Source organism: Sodiomyces alkalinus (assembly GCF_003711515.1).
Source record: "Sodiomyces alkalinus F11 unplaced genomic scaffold SODALscaffold_8, whole genome shotgun sequence".
NCBI lineage: Eukaryota > Fungi > Ascomycota > Sordariomycetes > Glomerellales > Plectosphaerellaceae > Sodiomyces > Sodiomyces alkalinus.
This window is the reverse complement of record NW_021167086.1, coordinates 67,944-84,771: the sequence shown is the minus strand read 5'-3', so window position 1 is coordinate 84,771 and position 16,828 is coordinate 67,944. Positions and strand designations below refer to the sequence as shown.

At 52.4% G+C, this 16,828-nt stretch overlaps 3 protein-coding genes across 3 annotated transcripts; 2 read left to right on the top strand and 1 right to left on the bottom strand.

Annotated features, from left to right (window-relative positions):
- The first annotated feature begins 4,663 nt into the window (after positions 1-4,663).
- Positions 4,664-6,235, top strand: SODALDRAFT_314188 (casein kinase I isoform delta). The gene is made up of 3 exons (XM_028609255.1): positions 4,664-4,845; positions 4,908-5,387; positions 5,489-6,235. Exons 2-3 carry the CDS (start codon positions 4,973-4,975, stop codon positions 5,929-5,931), a joined length of 858 nt encoding a protein of 285 aa, XP_028464502.1. The 5' UTR covers positions 4,664-4,845; positions 4,908-4,972; the 3' UTR covers positions 5,932-6,235.
- SODALDRAFT_345417 (chaps-domain-containing protein) lies at positions 6,221-9,336 on the bottom strand. The gene is made up of 6 exons (XM_028613201.1): positions 9,059-9,336; positions 8,846-8,972; positions 8,646-8,776; positions 8,291-8,571; positions 7,166-8,178; positions 6,221-7,072 (listed from the first exon to the last, which is right to left on the bottom strand). Exons 1-6 carry the CDS (start codon positions 9,079-9,081, stop codon positions 6,530-6,532), a joined length of 2,118 nt encoding a protein of 705 aa, XP_028464501.1. The 5' UTR covers positions 9,082-9,336; the 3' UTR covers positions 6,221-6,529.
- Positions 9,337-9,733: 397 nt separating this feature from the next.
- SODALDRAFT_334895 (hypothetical protein) lies at positions 9,734-16,666 on the top strand. Its single transcript, XM_028612323.1, has 4 exons — positions 9,734-9,867; positions 9,936-10,010; positions 10,074-14,044; positions 14,109-16,666. The coding sequence occupies exons 1-4, from the start codon at positions 9,865-9,867 to the stop codon at positions 16,504-16,506; spliced, it is 6,447 nt and encodes a 2,148-aa protein (XP_028464500.1). The 5' UTR covers positions 9,734-9,864; the 3' UTR covers positions 16,507-16,666.
- Positions 16,667-16,828: the final 162 nt, after the last annotated feature.

Genomic DNA, 16,828 nt, shown 5'->3' with positions numbered 1-16,828 from the left:
CGGGACCTCCTTCTATATAAGCATTAAAGCTTATAATCTTATAAGTTCGAATATATAATGGCTTATTAAAAGTTATTCACGTATTAAGGCCGAAAATATAGATTATTCGAATTAAGGAAGGAAAGGAGGAAAGGAAAAGTCTGCGCGGTGTGTAGGCGGCTAAGTATATATAGAATCGCACGGGCCTTACTAAGAGGTCCGTGCTCCTTAGTCCCGGCCACTGCCGGGGACTATTCCGCGGGCCATAGCCTATAATATAAAGGATATAATTCCCCGTGTATTAGAAGAAGCTATAATAGCCTTAGTACAGGAATAGAATACTATAAAAATCAAGGAATTTAGATTAACCTCTATTTACCTATAGAGGATATACGCCATCAGGAAATAACTAGACGACTAAATTGGATTAATTAATAATAAGAAAGACGTCTATATAATCCTTATAGCTATTAAAAGTAAGTATTCGGCACTCACGGAACGATATATAAGTAAAAAGACTATTAATTTAAGAACCCTACTCGATAACCTATATCTAAAGGCTAAGTCCGAGGACTTTAAGATATTAAATAACACCGTGATTAAGCCGTAGCCTAATAAGGATAAGGACTAAGACTAAGACCCTTCTAAGTGCGAGGCGTGTAACGGCAGATATCTAAAAAGCTAGTACTTTATTATCCACCTAAATAAAGCCCCCGAATATAGAAGAAAAGCCTTCTAAAAGAAGAACGAGGAATATAAGAAAACAGGCAAGTACGTATAGCACCGCTAAAAGGATAAATCCGATAATAATAAACCCACGGAAGCTAAGTCCGAGGATATAGGAGGGGTCTAAGTTAAGTCTAAAGGCTTAGCCTTTAATTAATAATCCTTTTATAATGCTCTCCTTATTATAGTAGTCTAACCCACTATAATAGCTTATAATAATCTAGTCTAGGACTCGGGCTATTAAGTCAGCACCTTTAACGATCTTAAGTGGTTTAAGACGTACACCCTAAAAGACGACCTTCCCTATATAAGGGTCGTAGATAGTAATAGATCTCGACCGTTAGGTATAGGCTTAGTATTCTTCAAGACTAAAGACCTTATAGATTAAATCTATAAATAGACGATAGACCAGATTTAGTATTATCCCTAAGCACCCGTGAACCTTATCTTATTAGGATACCTCTGTAGCTAAGGGATCCGTTATAGTAATAAACAAGAGACCCTCTTCGCTAAGAAAATAGGTTAATAACTCGCTAAGATCGACTAGAAGAAGGATATAGCCGTTATCTAAGTGGATATAGATAGAGAATATAAAATAGAAAACACTCTCGCCTACGCTATAATCATAATAAAGCATCTTAAAGCCGACTTTGGCGTGTGATATAAAAGACTAGGTTATATTAGTAAGGCTAAGATCGTTAAAGCCTATAAAGGTATAGGTATCCAGTTTAATCCTGCCTAAGTAGAAGCATACTATTATAAGGCCTGCTATTTAGCTAAATCTAAGGAGTAACTATCGCGAGAAAAGCCAGCTATACTATTAACCCTAGGAGACTTCTATATAGACCTAATTAAGATTAAACCAATAGCCTTCGGGGGCTATAGACATACTATTCATTAGATCGAGTAATACACAGGCTACTATTACCTAAGGTGGCTAAGAAATAAGAAAGCTAAGACTATAGCAGATAAGATTAAGGCCTTCAAGCCTCGCCGGGACTAAACCCTCCCGGGTCTCTTTTCTTAGTATCGTCGCCGAGGTTACGTCTGCGTCGCCCTTCCGTAAGGGGTAGAGAAGGCTATCTCGAGTCCAGATAAATAAGAGTTAGGACACGAACTATATAATTTAGCTAGCGTGGCGCCTAATCAACGTCTATAGCCCCTAGTCCATAGCTTCCCGCTCCACCAGGAACAAACCCCGCCGTCGGTTATAGCGCGGATAGTAGTCGTGATATTAGGAAATCGTGATATCTCTACGATTACGGCTATAGGGTTCCTTATAGATAGAGGAACACGGTGCTACGATGCCCCTATAGTTACGGCTATATGGCTCCTATAAATAAAGGAGCGCGACTACTTCGGTAAGGAGATAGCTAGTAAAGAAACTGGAAAAGAAGCTAGTGATACGGTGCTGCGATACCCTGTAGTTACGGCTACAGGGCTTCTATAAATAAAAGAGCGCGCGCCCTGCCTAGAGACAACCACTGGATATCAGCATTTAACGCCGGCCGGAAGCTCTTCGTAATCCGGCCACCCGGTACCCGGTTCCCGGGAATAGATAGAAGACCGCTTATCGTGGCTATCTCCAGAACCACCGGAAGGGCCGAAAAACGGTGCCGGTAGACGTCGCAAAAAAACACTAAGTACTCGAGTCTATATAGCAATAATATATAAGGCTAATAAGCATAGATTTATATATAAATACAGGGCGTAGGTAAGTGGAATAAGTTCAGAATAAGCAGTTGTGTAAGGGGGGGGGCTTATTAGCTTATGCCTCTGCAAAACGGCCTTACTCCACCCCTTTACTGCTAAGCATTATAGACCGCAATCCCCGGGGGGAAGGCATCGGTTTAAAAGAGAACCTAAGAGTATATTTGTTAAACAGGAGTGTCTAGCGTGGAGTACGCCAGCCGGATAAACAAGTCCTTTAAATAACGCCTGCTTTCTCGTAGGATTGTATTAGCTTAATATCACTCTCGCGGGTATATTCGTTACGGTCAGGGCTACCACTTAAAGCAACCACTGTAGGAACTCCCGTATAGCGGCGTAGATATCTAATGCCCTCGGTTTATAATTATAAAATCGGAAAGATCGGTATAATCTAACGTAGGCAGGAGCCGTACGTGGTTATAAAATCGGAAAAGGATCGGTATAATCCACCGTAGACAGGAGCTATATATGGCTTTCAGAGGATATCTAACCGTTCTGCGGCCGTAGTCGCAGAGTGGTTAGTATCGTTAAAAGCACGTAGATATATAACGGTTTAATCGTGGAGATAACTTAGCTTATAGGGTAGATCCCTCTACTCGTAGACGGTAGTGGATTAGCAACGCCGTGCTGCCGGCGACCACGCAGTTACTATATACCGGCCTCCGAATAGGTTAGGCGGCCACTCTTAAATAGCTATTAAAATAGGTCCTCCAAAGCAGTCTTGCGGTCATCAGTTTCGGGTCTGGATAAGTAGCCGTTCGACCTACGGACTTAAAAGGATTCCTTAAGCCCACTCTGGAGTAGGCTATTCAGGGAATATATACCAGTCTTCTTCCAAGGTCGTGACTTATCTTCGGCATATATACCGTGTTCTTCGGTTATTATTTAACCTTGTAGGTGGCCGTTCCGGCAACCGTCAGATCTGCCACTAAGGCATCCTCGTCCAGTGGCCTTTCCGGCGGTGGTTAGATCTGCTATAGGAAGCAGGTAAACCGTTAACGTAGTTAAGGGTATACGCGGCCGTTCCGGTAACCGTTAGATCTGCCACGAGGGTATCCTTGTTCCGGCAGTCGTTAGATCTAGCGCGGAGGGCGGTATAGTGGTTAGAAGAAGGGTAGTATTGTTAATGTTATACGCGGCCGTTCTGGTAGGCGGCGCGGTTAATAGAATAAGGGTTATAAGGTTATCGAAATCAGGGTAAGGCTCTAAGGCCGGGTTTTTATAGAAAAGGGGATTATCTTTAAGGTTAGTAAATTAGTTCCGGACGCTATAGGCTATAGCCGTCGTATTATCACTTCGTTTCCAGAACGTCTAGTCGCTTTAGGTATAATTTTATATAGTATTAACCCCGGATATCTTATAGAACCGTGATCTTAATTATCGGTTAGCTTCTTTAAGCCGTAAAGGATTCGGTAAAAGGTTCGCTACACCGGCTCGGCTTAAATAGCTCTTAATCGGTAGTTCGAGAGGTAAAAGGGATAATATCGATAGTATATAAGACTCTTAATTATTAGATACAGCGTAACCGTACTAATAATATAGAAGAATAGTAATAGGGCAGTTTATCGGTCGATTTAATTAAGGCTTGTATATCTGTAGATTTGTGTGTGTAACTTAATTAAAATCCTGGACCGTTAGGGAACTCCTGCCACCGTAATTTATATAGTGAAGATTCTGTAGGTGTCCACCCGGATAACTAAGATTATAATCCTTTAGTTAAATCCGTGCCTATTACGTAACCGTATCTTACGGCCTATCCGATAGTATAAACGCTAGGCTACTAAAAGTACCGGACTTTAAAGCGGGCCAGCGTTAGTGTATTCTTAGATACTTTCTATCACACTTAAAAACGTACTACTACACTGAAAGAGAATCCTCTAATATATAGATACTTCTTAAGGTATATAGTTTAATATACCCCCTAACCTGTATAAGGACGATCTTTGTGCTTAAAGGCTGACTAAAAACACACTTATATCGACACGGCTTGTTTTGTATAAGCGGTCTCCTAGGGCACTAAAGCTTATTTAAGGTATCTCCTCGGCTAGGTTTCGAACGGGTGGTCTTAGCAGGGGAAGTTCCAGGAATACACTAGCGTATTCCTCCCGGGCTTATAACTGTCACACTCAAAAACGTACTACTACACTAAAAGAGAATCCTCTAATGTGTAGGTACTTCTTGAGGTATATAGTTCAACACTTTCCCTTGGTTTTGGTTGCACCCTTCACTTTGCAACTTCACCTGCCATCTCACCATGAAGGTACTGATCTATGACCCCTCTAGTGAAACAGGAGAAAGAGAAGGAGAAGAAGAAGAAAAATAAAAGAAAATAAAAAACCGCTCACACACCCCTCCAGGACATTCTCATCGCCGACAGGTACCGCGTTGATCACAAGATTGGTGCAGGAGGCTTCGGCCTCGTCTATTCCGGTACGGCATTTGTCTCGCCTCTGCCAGCCTCCAGAGCCCCTCGCTAACACCCCGAGGGATAGGGACTGATCTTTAATCGGGCGAGGAGGTCGCCATAAAGCTCACACATGTCCGAGCTGGCCCGGACATGCCTCAAGGCGAGAAGGAGACCTACGAGGCGTTGGAGGGCGGGGTCGGAATCCCACGCATACACTGGTTTGGTGACGAGGGCGACTTCTACATACTGATCCTCGACGCCCTCGGCCCGTCGCTCGAGGATCTCTTCAACTACTGCGGCCGGAGGTTCTCGCTCAAGACCATCCTCCTCATCGCCGACCAGGCCCTCTCCCGCATCGAATATGTTCATTCGAAGGGCTTCCTCCATCGTGATATCAAGCCGGACAACTGTCTGCTGGGGGTTGGGAAGCAGGGAAACACGCTTTACATCATTGATTTCGGCCTCGCCAAGGAGTTTAGTGACGCCGAGTATCACAGGGATGTCGAAGGCCTCCCATTGGGCGGCACGAGGCGGTACGCGAGCATTAGCAATCACAATGGCCGCGGTAGGTTTTTTCTTCCTGTTTTTTCCCTGTTTTGTTTGTTTGGTTGTAAAAGAGAAAAGGCCCAGTTGTCACCTCGCTAAGACGCCGCGACCGGTGTGTAGAGCAGTCCTGGGGCGACGACCTGGAATCCCTTGGATATATTTTCGTCTATTTCGCCCGCGGCTCGCTGCCATGGCAGGGCCTGCAGGTTGCCACGCAGTACGAGAGGAACATGCGGATCAAGGACATGAAGGAAAGCCTGTCAGGCGAAGCGCTCTGCGACGGCTTCCTCCCCGGAGAATTCGCCACCTACATCAACTACACCCGGGGTCTGGCTTTCGACGACAAGCCGGACTACCCGTACCTCCGCACCCTTTTTAGCCGTCTTTTCCGAGAACAGGGCTTCGAATATGATAACGTCTTCGATTGGACCCCAAAGCTGTTCGACGAGATGCAGACCAAGGTCAATCACACGGCGCCATCAACGCAGATTCGTCACCCAGACCCGGACGCAGATTTCGCAGATATGAGCTCCCAAACGAAAGAGGTCGGAGAAGCACATTAAGTGAGCGAGTCGTTACCAATTACCAGTGGACCCTTCTTGGCGGGCCTTCTTCTAGATATAAGGATCCGAGGTCCTTTACATGCCATGGGGCATGTCGGCGCAACGCCAGACGTCTGCCGCTATAATAGCAAGATCCAAACTCCCCAGGGGCTTGTCAAACCTAGGAATTTGGCAGAAACTCCTTGGTATACAAATACTAATCATTCATTCTGCATGTACTTAGTTATCAGCACCGGCATGTTGCCGTTATTGACCCGTAGGTGGTCTATTATTCGTCCATTTTACCCGTCGCCTTGAAAAGCCCACGTACTTTCAGATAAGCATGTGAATAATAATAGAAAGATTATATAACTTGACTAGGCTACCTATTTAGGCCATCTCGGGAAGTGTGGGCGTATGCGTATATAGATATTACGTTCCCTCGTTGAAGGAGGGCGCTGGCGAGGAATACCTTGTCAGACTCCCTATCCGCCGCCGTTTCTAACAGAAACAAGAAGACACTCCCCACGTCGTCTTGACATTGGTCTTCTCATCTTGTGCTCCGCGTTCTATTTCCTATTTCACCATCCCGTCAACCGATGATGGGTCCACGCAAAACCTAACCATCCGTCCCGCTGCTCCGAAACGTTGCGCAGAGGGCGGCATAGTGATGCGTCAAGTCGACAACGTTCTGCGGCAAGCTGGTGGCCTGAATGATGCTCCGGACCTTGACCGCCCCTTCGTCCTCGATCAACGACCGGATCACGTGGAGCAGTTCCGGCGAGAACTCCGAGTACCACCGGTACTGCCACGTCACCAACCTGATGACCGCAGCCACCGTGTCGCGCGTGCTCTTCGACCTCTCGTAGTGGCGGAGGATGCTCGTCAGCGCTTTCGGGCTGAACCGCAGCGCCAGGCAGGAACGGTACGCCTCGAGCGCCTCGTCCGTGTGCTGCAGCCGCTCCGCCAGCGCCCCGAGGATCTCCCACTCCTCCGGCGACTTGCGGTACTGCATCGCCTGCGCCTTGTACTGCGCCATCTGCGTCCTCCAGATCGTGTAGACCCGCAGGTCCTCGTACAGGACCATGAAGAGGCTGTCCAGCCACCTTTCGCAGAGCCGCTTGTTGTTCAATTTCGATAGATGCTCATCGCTCTGGTTGCCCTAGTACACGTTGATTGTTAGCAAGAAAAAGAAGAAAAAAAGGGGGAAAAGGGAAAAAAGAAAAAGAAAAAAAAAGGACAAAGGGGCCCTTACGTTCTCGGCATCAGACTTGACCTCGCCGGGATCTATCGTGTGCGATGGCTTCTCCACCGATGTAGGTCCGCCGGCCTCCACCTCCGCCTCCGCGTCCCCGTTCACAGCCGCCGCATCACCCTCAGCGGACTTGGCTTCCCCTGCTACAGCACCGTCCTCTTCATCTGTCTGGTCTCCATTCGTAGTGGGATCCGGTGTCCCGCGCAGTCCGTCGGTACTAGCCGTGCGGTTGGTCGGACCCGACTGGCCGGTGGTCTCCTGCTTCTCGGTGCGATACTCGTCTTCCATGACGAAAACGGTGCTGCGGATCCTGAGCAGCTGGTCCCATCCAATCTTGCGCGCCATCTCGGTGAGGATGCAGTATGCCTGCTTGAAAGTGCCCTTGTACGTGGCGGCGCGGAGGTTCAAGAGGTTGGGGTCCACCTGCTCCGAGTACCTGGACTCGGGCTCGCTGTCGATCTCGTCCAGTCGCGTCTCCGGCAAGGTCGGTAGGTGGATCTCTCTCGGCTCGGGCATCTGGGGCGTGTCCTTGTCCTGGTAGGTGAACATGGGGCACGAGTTCAAGATGGTCAGCGCGTTCTCCCAGTCCTCCATGGCGACGTACACCTGGGCAAGCCGGGCCCAGGTGCCGAATTCGCTAGGGGCGGCGACGGTGCTGCGGTCGGCGCATGCCAGCGCCATGCGGAGACACTCGTCCTTGAGCTCTGGGGAGTCGGCGGTCTGGGCCTTCTTGAGGAGGAACTCGGCCTGGGTGTCGAGCATGACGTAGTCCATGGGCAGTTCCTTGAGGGCTTCATGCAGGACTCTGACGCCCTTGACCTCCTCGTTACCCATGAACAGAAGCTTGGCCAGGAGAGAGGAAACCTCGATGTTCTGCGTGCGGAGTTTTTCGAAAAGGTTGATACCCGATGCGTAGCGCCCCGTAGTCTCGAAGTAGCTGAGCAAGCCGGCAGTGAGATGATTCGAGACGTTGTTTGGTACTTGGACGACCGAGTCGGAGCCCAGTTGCCAGCCTAAATAGAGATGTGTGAGCATGACGCCAGGCCCCAGGCTGTCCCCGGAGGAGGATCAGGGGGGTGGGGGAGAGGGGGGGAGGAGGTTGTTATTTTCTTTGTCGTGAAATACCTCTGAAAAAAAGCTGCTCGGCGGCATTAAGGAACCGATGCTCCGTCTCCGTGTTAGTGACAGGGTTGAACCGGCGCACGCCCATGATCTTGCGAATGGTCTCGCCGCTGCCATCGTCCGCATACGAGTAGGCCCTAATGACACTGCAGAGGTAGGTCTCGAGCCACAACTCGTCGGTGGCTTTGCGCCTGTCGCCTCGTTCGTCTACGCAGTAGCTCTCGACCGAACCGGGAATCGTCACATGGACACGCATATCGAGTCGGGAAAAGGCGTTGTAGCAGCTGCGACGGGGGGTCAGGCACGGGGCAACAATCCCCTCAGAAAAAAGGTCGTCAAGGTGGTCGGGTGGACTCACCAGTATAGCCCCTCCACTACCTTGTTTTGCGCCGAGGGTCCATGTTCTCGATTCGTCAGTGTGTTGATGAAAGCGGCAAGGCTGGCGGAGGACGAGGCATCGACACCGGTGATGTGGTGATACACTCCGATCTATGGGGGGCAGAGCGGTGTTAGCAGGTCCCGCTAGGTATAGCTATAGAAGACGGAGGGACGGCGTACTTGTTTCGCAGGGGTCCTGACGGATTGCTTCAGAAGATGCACCAGGTCGGGAGGACCGAGTTCGCGCAAGGAAATTAAGGAATCGGTTCGCGCATCAATCGACTCGTGAATGACATCCTCCGTGAGCCTGAAGAAAAAAAAAAAAAGAAAAAAAAGGGGAGGGTCTGTTAGCTTAGCCCGAACGACAAAGGACTTGGACAAGCTCAAACGCACTCGGGAATAGCTGGAGCAACCATGTTGGGCAGCCAGGTCAGCAGCTATCTGACCTCCGGTAGAAGGGGGGGGCGGGATCCCAAAGTCTTTGGACAAGGGGGAAGTTGATGCTGCGCCCGGCTGTGATTGAGAACCCGTGCAACAAGCGAAAGATTCAATTGAAAGGAGAGTGCTCGCCCCGAGAGGAGACAAGGAGTTGACGGGTGGTGAAAGCCCGGATTTGTGTTCAAATCGTTGTGGCAGTTGGTGGTTAGGTATTATGGAAGAGAATAAGAAGTAACAGTTCCGTGCAGACAAAGACACGCTGCTGATTTGTCGTCGAGGGGAGCTATGGGCTCTGGAGGAGGTACGAGGTACGAGGTACGAGGACACGGGACCGCACAGACCAAAGGCGAGCATCCACGTCAGTGGTGGACGAAACGGGGTTGTCAGCCTTGCGAAGCCACACTTTGCCCAAGGTACCCAGCACGCCACAGATTCTCCAGTCAAGCCACCTTCAGCTATCATGACAGGGTGGGGTCCGCTTCACCTTTGACCCGATGGGCAGGTACGGATGTCCGGAGTATCGGTACCTGCACGTACTCGGTACCTTATCCCTGCTGCCGGTACCAGAAGCTCGTATGAAGTAATTACGCGACGCGAAGAAGTTGCTACCTTAGGTACTCTGTAATACTTCTACAAATCAAATCCAAACCACCTGCTTCTCGGCGAAAGTACCTACCAATGCGTCTGCCATATCACGACTTGCGTCTCTTCTAGAGTCTATACATCTCCTTACTCTTCTACATCTCGTTCAATTTTTCACAATGGTGCGTCCGGCCTATCTTTCTTCGTTCTTTATTAGGGACATCTGCTAATAACTCAGTTCTCTTCGCAGCCGACATTCCAAGCCATCAATCTTGAACCCGAAGAAAACATCGACGATGAAATCGATAACACCCGCCAAATTCACGTAAATATTTTGTCCTGGTGGACCAAATAATATCCTGCGACTTCCCACTGACCCGAGAAATAGATTGACGAAGCCTTGAAGCGCTTCCAAACGGCGCTTAAACTCCATGCGCAGGGTCCCAGATTCTTTGACGAAGCTGCCGACGCCTATGACGACCTGTTCAAATCCGAGATATTCCATTACCCAGAAGCAGCCACCGAGTACGAGCGTGCCGAGCAGCAGCCAGGTCCACTTACCCCCGATGGCTTCGTTGCGGGAGTCGATGTTCAATCCGGAGAAGTGGACGGCGCAGACAGCACCTTGCCGCAAGCTCTTTTCCTGGCACACAAGAACCACGGACAATTCGTCCTCGACCGGATAAAGAACAAAGCGCGCAGAATTCCCGTCTCTTCCAACGACTTCTTTCAGACGGACGAGGTACGGAAACAAGCCGAGACCGCCCTGGCCGATTTTACCGCCGCTCTCGACCGAGACCCTTCCGACGCAGAGCTGTGGAGACGCACCGCACGCGTCGCCGGCTTTCTTCAGAGTGCCAGAATTCGCAGGTACTGTCTCGAGGCAGCCATCGAGTTGGACGATGATCCTGCCGTGGACGAGGTCCAGCCTCCATCCCTGGCCGAGGGCTTGGCCGGCGAGGAGCTCAAACAGCAGTTGCAGGTTCTCGACGACAACGTGGCTCTGTCACATCCTATCATGGGCCCTTGGTTGAGGGGAGAAATGCCAGACTTCATCCGGAAGAACCTGGATCCCGTTCCGTTCTTGCCGAATCCGACCCGGGACCTGATTGCAATGCGGAATACGATCGAAGAGGCCCCCCTTGCTCGACTGGCGCTCCCCTGCTCGACGGCCACATGGTCCCAACTTGGCATGGCTCTCCTGCAATTCGTCGCGGAAATGGGATTTTCTGGCCGGGCCGTCGTCATCGAGCATCCAGAGGCCGACGATGAGGAGGAGGGAGAGGGGACAATAGGTACGACGGAGGCCATCCAACGACGGTTGAACGAAGAGGCGAAGACAGAGACCACGGCCGAAGCGGCACCTGCCGCCATGATGGACGTCGACGACGGCGCCAAAGAACGGGAAGGCTCAGGAGGAGAGGCGCGGAAACCCGGCGGGCCGACTCGAAAAGGCCGGAGTAATTCGAACCCGACCCTCAAAAGGTCTCAGTCGCTGGCCGGTATCGGTGATGCAGCCGAAGAAGAAAACACAGTCGAAAAGCGCAGCAAGAGAATTCGCCGGCGGGAGACGGCCGGAGGGGAAGTGGCCGATCGCAGCACGCTCCTCGCCACTCAGCTCGCCGAGTACCAGGCGGCAGACAGCAATCTATTCCAGATGATGCGCGATATACTCGAAAACATTGGCGTCACCGACTCGGATACTCTGGCCGGCATTGCTTGTGTCCTAGAGACCTGCGCCTCGGAGGATCGCCCGTCTAAGATGCAGGACCAAGCCACGAAGGACCTACGGAGCACCATCGTCAAGTTTAATGCAGAGAATGCAAAGATTCTCGTCAACAAGAAGGAGGCTGGCACCCTGGGTATGTCGGCATTTCTAGAACACGCCAAAGGAGGCTCCCAGGCAACCCTCAACTTCCCCGCCTTCCGAGACGCCCGTGGCATGGCCGCTTTTGCCCGAAGGATCAATTCCGGCTGGATGACCGCCCAGGAAGTGGCATGGGAATGGATCAAGGCCATTGCCCCTAGCTACTCGGAGTCCAAGTGGCCGGAAGACATGAAGACCACCGTTGTACAGGTCGCCAGCCGATTTGACCAAAGTCTCTACGACGGCGCAAGGTATGAGATTGCCCTGGCTTCGGAAGGTCGACTTTCGGAGGAAGAGATGGACGCACTACATGAGGTTGTGGAGATGCTATTCGAACTGCATCTAGACGTCTACGAGCGCATCACCAACCCAAACAGCGCTGTGGATTATCTCGTTCGCGTGGAAGCAAAGGGCCGTCTCGGGAGGTGGCTGGACCTTGCGTCGCAGATGGCGCCGCGTCCCCGAAACACGAAGAAGAAAGTAGTGTCGATCCGCTTCCTCTGGGCGGCCGTCTTTTCCACAACGCTCACAGAAAACGCGTCGCGGGAGTACATCCTGCAATGCTGGACCAGCCTACGAGACTATCTGGCTGACGAGCAAGTCAGCCCCCTGTATCTCCAGAATAATGCCGTACTCCCCGAGATTTCAGCAGCCGCTGCAGACAGGGAAATCTCCAAGCTGACCACCATGGACTTCTTCCTCGGCCTGTTCCAGGATGACATCAGCGATCCTGTGGCCATCATCGATAACTTGGAACCCGTCCTGAACCCCGACTCCGTCTTTGTCTCCAGGGCCGCCGCCTCGACCGTGGGTGCGCAAGCGAAGGTGGGCGAGAAGCAAAAGCCGAGGCAAGACAACATACCCATCAGGGATTGTGCCAGCCAGAGTCTACAAGATCTTTGGAAGTTCGTCAAAGGCACCAGTACCGAGCTGAGGCTTTTCCTTTGGACCCGTCTTAGCGATGCGTACGGGGCCATCAAATACGTGACGAAGCAGTTCTCGTGCCAGCTTCGAGCCATCGAGACCATCACTGCTGATCTACAAGGGAAGCAGTACCTCAAGACGTCGAGCGAGACGAGGCCTGCCTTGCTTTTGCGAATGCTGAAGTCACTAGACGAGCTTCTCATCCATGCCCTCTCCCTGGCCCTCAACGAGAGCACCTCCTTCGACATCATCGACGATGATCACCTGAAGACGACAGCCTCCGCACTCGCCGGGCTGAACTGCATGCTTCACGTCGCCGCCATGGTGGAGGACGAGATCCGCATCGGGATGACCCGACCCCCATCCAACAGTTCCCTCTTCCAGTCGTTCCTCACCAAGCTACGGGAGCTCCAAGTGCGAACTTGGTGTCTCCAGTATACCGTGCTCAAAGTCGGCATGAACCAAAAGCCCGATCTCTTCCCCAGACAAGAGAACCATTTGGCCGAATATCTTGCCGCGGTGCATCAGGTCCTCGGCCTGCGCAAGAGCTGCAAGGTTTCGAACAAGATCTTCTTGAAGATGATGCGAGTCGAAATGCTTCGTTTCAGGAACATCGAGAACTGGGAGGATTACCTTGGTCAGGTCCTCTACGACCTCCACGGGCTGAAGCTCGGCGTCGGCATCTGGGAGGTTCAGGATCACGGCTGCCCCCCGGAGAAACTTGAGAGGCGCAACACGATCCAGCTGGCGGACAAGGTCACGGTGTTAGCCCGCCGGATGCCCATGAGAGACCTGCTGAAGTCCGATCTCAAGACTACCATCGAGCACATGCAGGGCGCCATCGGACCCATACGATCGACTCCCCAGATGGTCCACAACCTGAGGAACTACACCGAGTACTTCAAGAAGCCGATCCACCCACTCCGTCTCTACCAGGCTCTCAGGGGGGAGGTGGAGCTCGACACGGTCTCGGTGAATGCCCCGGAGATGGCGCTCGCGAGGCACGGCTGGTTCTATCTCCTCGGCACGATAGCACTTAGCAAATACAAGCACGTCGACCTGAGCAAGAGACAGACGCCGGGCGCGATGGACGAACTGCGTATCGGGGCGGCGTTCTTGAGGCACCAGCTCCAATTTACCCCGGGCCACTGGGAAGTCTGGTTCCGCCTCGCCGAATGCTTCGACTACGAGGTCGAGGACGCGGTCGTGTGGACGGCCGACAAGATGAACAAGGACCGCGCCGAGCTGGTCAAATTCCAGCGCAACTCGATCCATTGCCACACCTTGGCCTTGTCCAAGTCGGTGGGGGCGGAGAAGACGTACTCGGAAGACGGCGACCCTCTGCATGATCTGTATCACAGTTTCGCTATGCGCATGTATGCTTCCAGCCGGGAGCCTTTCGCCATGGAACCTTTTCAACATTCCGATCACGAACGGTTCTTCATTCAGCCGGAGGAGTTGGGGACGTTCCAACGGGTGGCCCACGACCAGATGGGGGACTTTAAGGTGTGGAAGTATGCGTGTCTTCTCTTCAGGAAAGCCATGAAGAGGAAGCCGCAGGATTGGAGGTGAGTGGATATGGACGGGGTGGATGGTCACCACGTCGGACCCAACATGGCTAACGGGACACAGGAATGCCTTCATGATATCCAAGTGCCTCTGGAAGATGTATCAGAAGCCGGATGACTCTCTCAGTCCGACCGACCGAGAAGCGAGGCCGTCGATGGAACAGCTGATAAGAGCGCTCGAACACACCATCGACGTGGTGGCGGCGATGCCAAAGTCGAGGCATAGCGAACCAGTGCTGGAACCGCATTACAAGATCCTTTCTATCGTGCACAAGCTGGTTCTGCGGAAAGATCTGAGCCCTCAAGAAGGTGCCGAGATCATCTCGCGCCAACCTCACGGTCTCGGCTGCGACGACGCGGAGATGGATGACATGGGAGACTGGGAAGAGTATCTTATCAAGAACCTGCGCCACCTTCGCGACAAGGACAAGTCCAACTGGCAACACCGCATGATCGTGCGGCACGCCCGCCTGCTCTTCGACGAGGAGGCGCAGGAGTCGGGGGATTACATGCAGGCCAAGGCGGCTTTTGGCGTGCTCCGCGAGTCGATGTTTACGAAGACCATGGTGATGAATGTGTGGAAATGCGACGCGGAGCGACCCGGCCGCCACCACGTCTTCACGGAACAGTACGTCCGGTTCATGGTCAAGATCCTGGTGGTTATGAACGACCGGGTCAGCTTGGAGGCGCTGCTGCGCCGCATCCGCAAGAAAGGCGGCGATTTCTACCACTTCACCGACCTCTGGCAGACCTGCTGCCACGCGTACCTGCGTCTTTTGCGACAGACGCACAAGGTGGAGCAGAACGAGGAGGACCGCTTCAAATCCGTCGCCCCCGAGGAGTACGAGATCGTGACCGATCGCATCGGCGACTGGGCCCACGAGCAAGGGAACAACGACTCGTCGCCCATCTTGCAGTGCATGAAGGAGGCGATCGAGCTGAAGAAGTTGAACGGCGGGTTGATGAAGGCCGGCGCCATCGACGACGTCATCTGCGACGCCTACACGGCGATTTACTTCAACATTGCGCCTACTTTGCCGAGACCCGACGCGTCGGAGGTGATCGAGATGCGGGCCAAGGAGCGGGCGAAGGAAGAAGCGCAAGATGATGCTGAGGCGAATGACGCGAAGCAGCTCCCCAAGGGGTCGGACAAGGACGACGGGAACCCGCCCAATGGCACAGGGCCAGAGACGGCAGTGAACGGCGGCGAAGCGGCGGACAAGCAGGCCGAGGCGGCTCCTCGCAGGAAAACGGGCATCCGACGGGCTGATGTCCTACGCAAGGCCGAGCAGGCGTATCTCCGAAGCTTGGAGAGGCCCAAGTCGGTAGGCCCCGGCGGCGCTGGCGGCAGCGGTAAAACGCTGGTCGGGTTGATAGCGAGCGGGAAGCGGGGAAGCCATTCGGCCCACGACGACGACGACGACGACGAGGACGACGACGACGAGGCAGGAAGCGACGCCCACGACCATGACGGGACGAAACAGGGCCGAGCGCTTGGCGGTCAGGACGAAGACGTGACTATGAAGGACGAAGAAGGCGAAGAAGGCGAAGGCGCACCTGCGGACACAACAGCGCTCTCGAGCCGTCGGGGTAGTATGCACGATTCGGCGGATGATGAGAGCGATCTGAGCGATGTTCCGGAAGGGTGGGACGAAGAGCCGCCGCCTTCGCTGATGTTTCCCAATCTCCGGAGAAGTACGGGGCCGAAGACGGCGGTTTCTGGCAGTTCGGAACAGAGTGAAGATGAGGAGAAGGGAGAGGACGCGGAAGCCGAAGTCAAAGAGGGGGATGAAGAAGAGCATGAAGAAGAGGGGGAGTATGGAGAAGAGACCGAGCAGCAGGGAGACGGAGATGAAGATGAAGAGGATGAAGGGGAGGAGGAGGACGGCGATGGGACCGACGAGGAAGAAAGGGATGAAACGCAGGATGTAAGGGAAGAAGAGGGCCTGGATGAGATGGAGGGAGACGGGGAAGGTGGCGACGAAACGATCGAAGACCATTCTCTTGAAGAGGCCGACGAGAATGTGGAAGAAGGGGTTGACGAGGGGGCTGATGAGACTATGGAGGATGCAGACGAGCATGTCGAGGACGAGGAAGGGGAGGAAGGGGAGGAAGAGGAAGAGGAAGGTGGAGAAGAAATAGAGTATGAAGCAGAAGAGGAGATATCAGGAGAGGAAGCATCAGGAGAAGAAGCATCAGGAGAGGAAGCATCAGGAGAGGAAGCATCAGGAGAGGAAGCATCAGGAGAGGAAGCAGAAGACGAGGCGGAAGGAGAAGACGAGGCGGAAGGAGAAGACGAGGCGGAAGGAGACGCGGATGATGAGGATGAAGATGAAGATGAAGAAGCAGAAGAGGAAACAGAGGAGGAGGCAGAAGAGGATAGTCGGGAAATGGAGGAAGCAGGAAGCGAGGAAGAACAGGGTGGGACGGAGCAGGACGAAGCCGTTGACAGACGTTCCTAGAGGGGACACGGACGAGTACCGACGTGGGGATGTGGGCTTAGCTAGAGCCTGAAACTTTATCACTTTAATGGTTCGCAGGCCGTTGTCTGAATAGAATAATTGTTGAATACTTATAGTGGTTTCTTGCTAAGAAACTCAGGGGGACGTGTCTAAGCCGGGGAGTTCTTAAAGGTTGCGTGTGGGTATTGGTTTACATAATGCTTCCAGCGAATGAATTCTGAATTTCAACACACCAAAAAAGTCTCATCAAGTTTCAAACGGTCTCTTTTATTCCTCCGATTTCACGAATATGGATACAGAATATTCAACGGTATCCTACTGG

Bases quoted from the DNA above. Each gene is read 5' to 3' on its own strand.
- SODALDRAFT_314188 (XM_028609255.1), top strand. From the start codon at position 4,973: ATGCCTCAAGGCGAGAAGGAGACCTACGAGGCGTTGGAGGGCGGGGTC. The intron at 5,388-5,488 runs GTAGGTTTTTTC...ACCGGTGTGTAG, and splicing joins TAGCAATCACAATGGCCGCG to AGCAGTCCTGGGGCGACGAC.
- SODALDRAFT_345417 (XM_028613201.1), bottom strand. From the start codon at position 9,081: ATGGTTGCTCCAGCTATTCCCGA. The intron at 8,973-9,058 runs GTGCGTTTGAGC...TTTTTTCTTCAG, and splicing joins GTTGCTCCAGCTATTCCCGA to GCTCACGGAGGATGTCATTC. The intron at 8,179-8,290 runs GTATTTCACGAC...ATCTCTATTTAG, and splicing joins CGAGCAGCTTTTTTTCAGAG to GCTGGCAACTGGGCTCCGAC.
- SODALDRAFT_334895 (XM_028612323.1), top strand. The intron at 10,011-10,073 runs GTAAATATTTTG...CCCGAGAAATAG, and splicing joins ATAACACCCGCCAAATTCAC to ATTGACGAAGCCTTGAAGCG. The intron at 14,045-14,108 runs GTGAGTGGATAT...AACGGGACACAG, and splicing joins AGGAAGCCGCAGGATTGGAG to GAATGCCTTCATGATATCCA.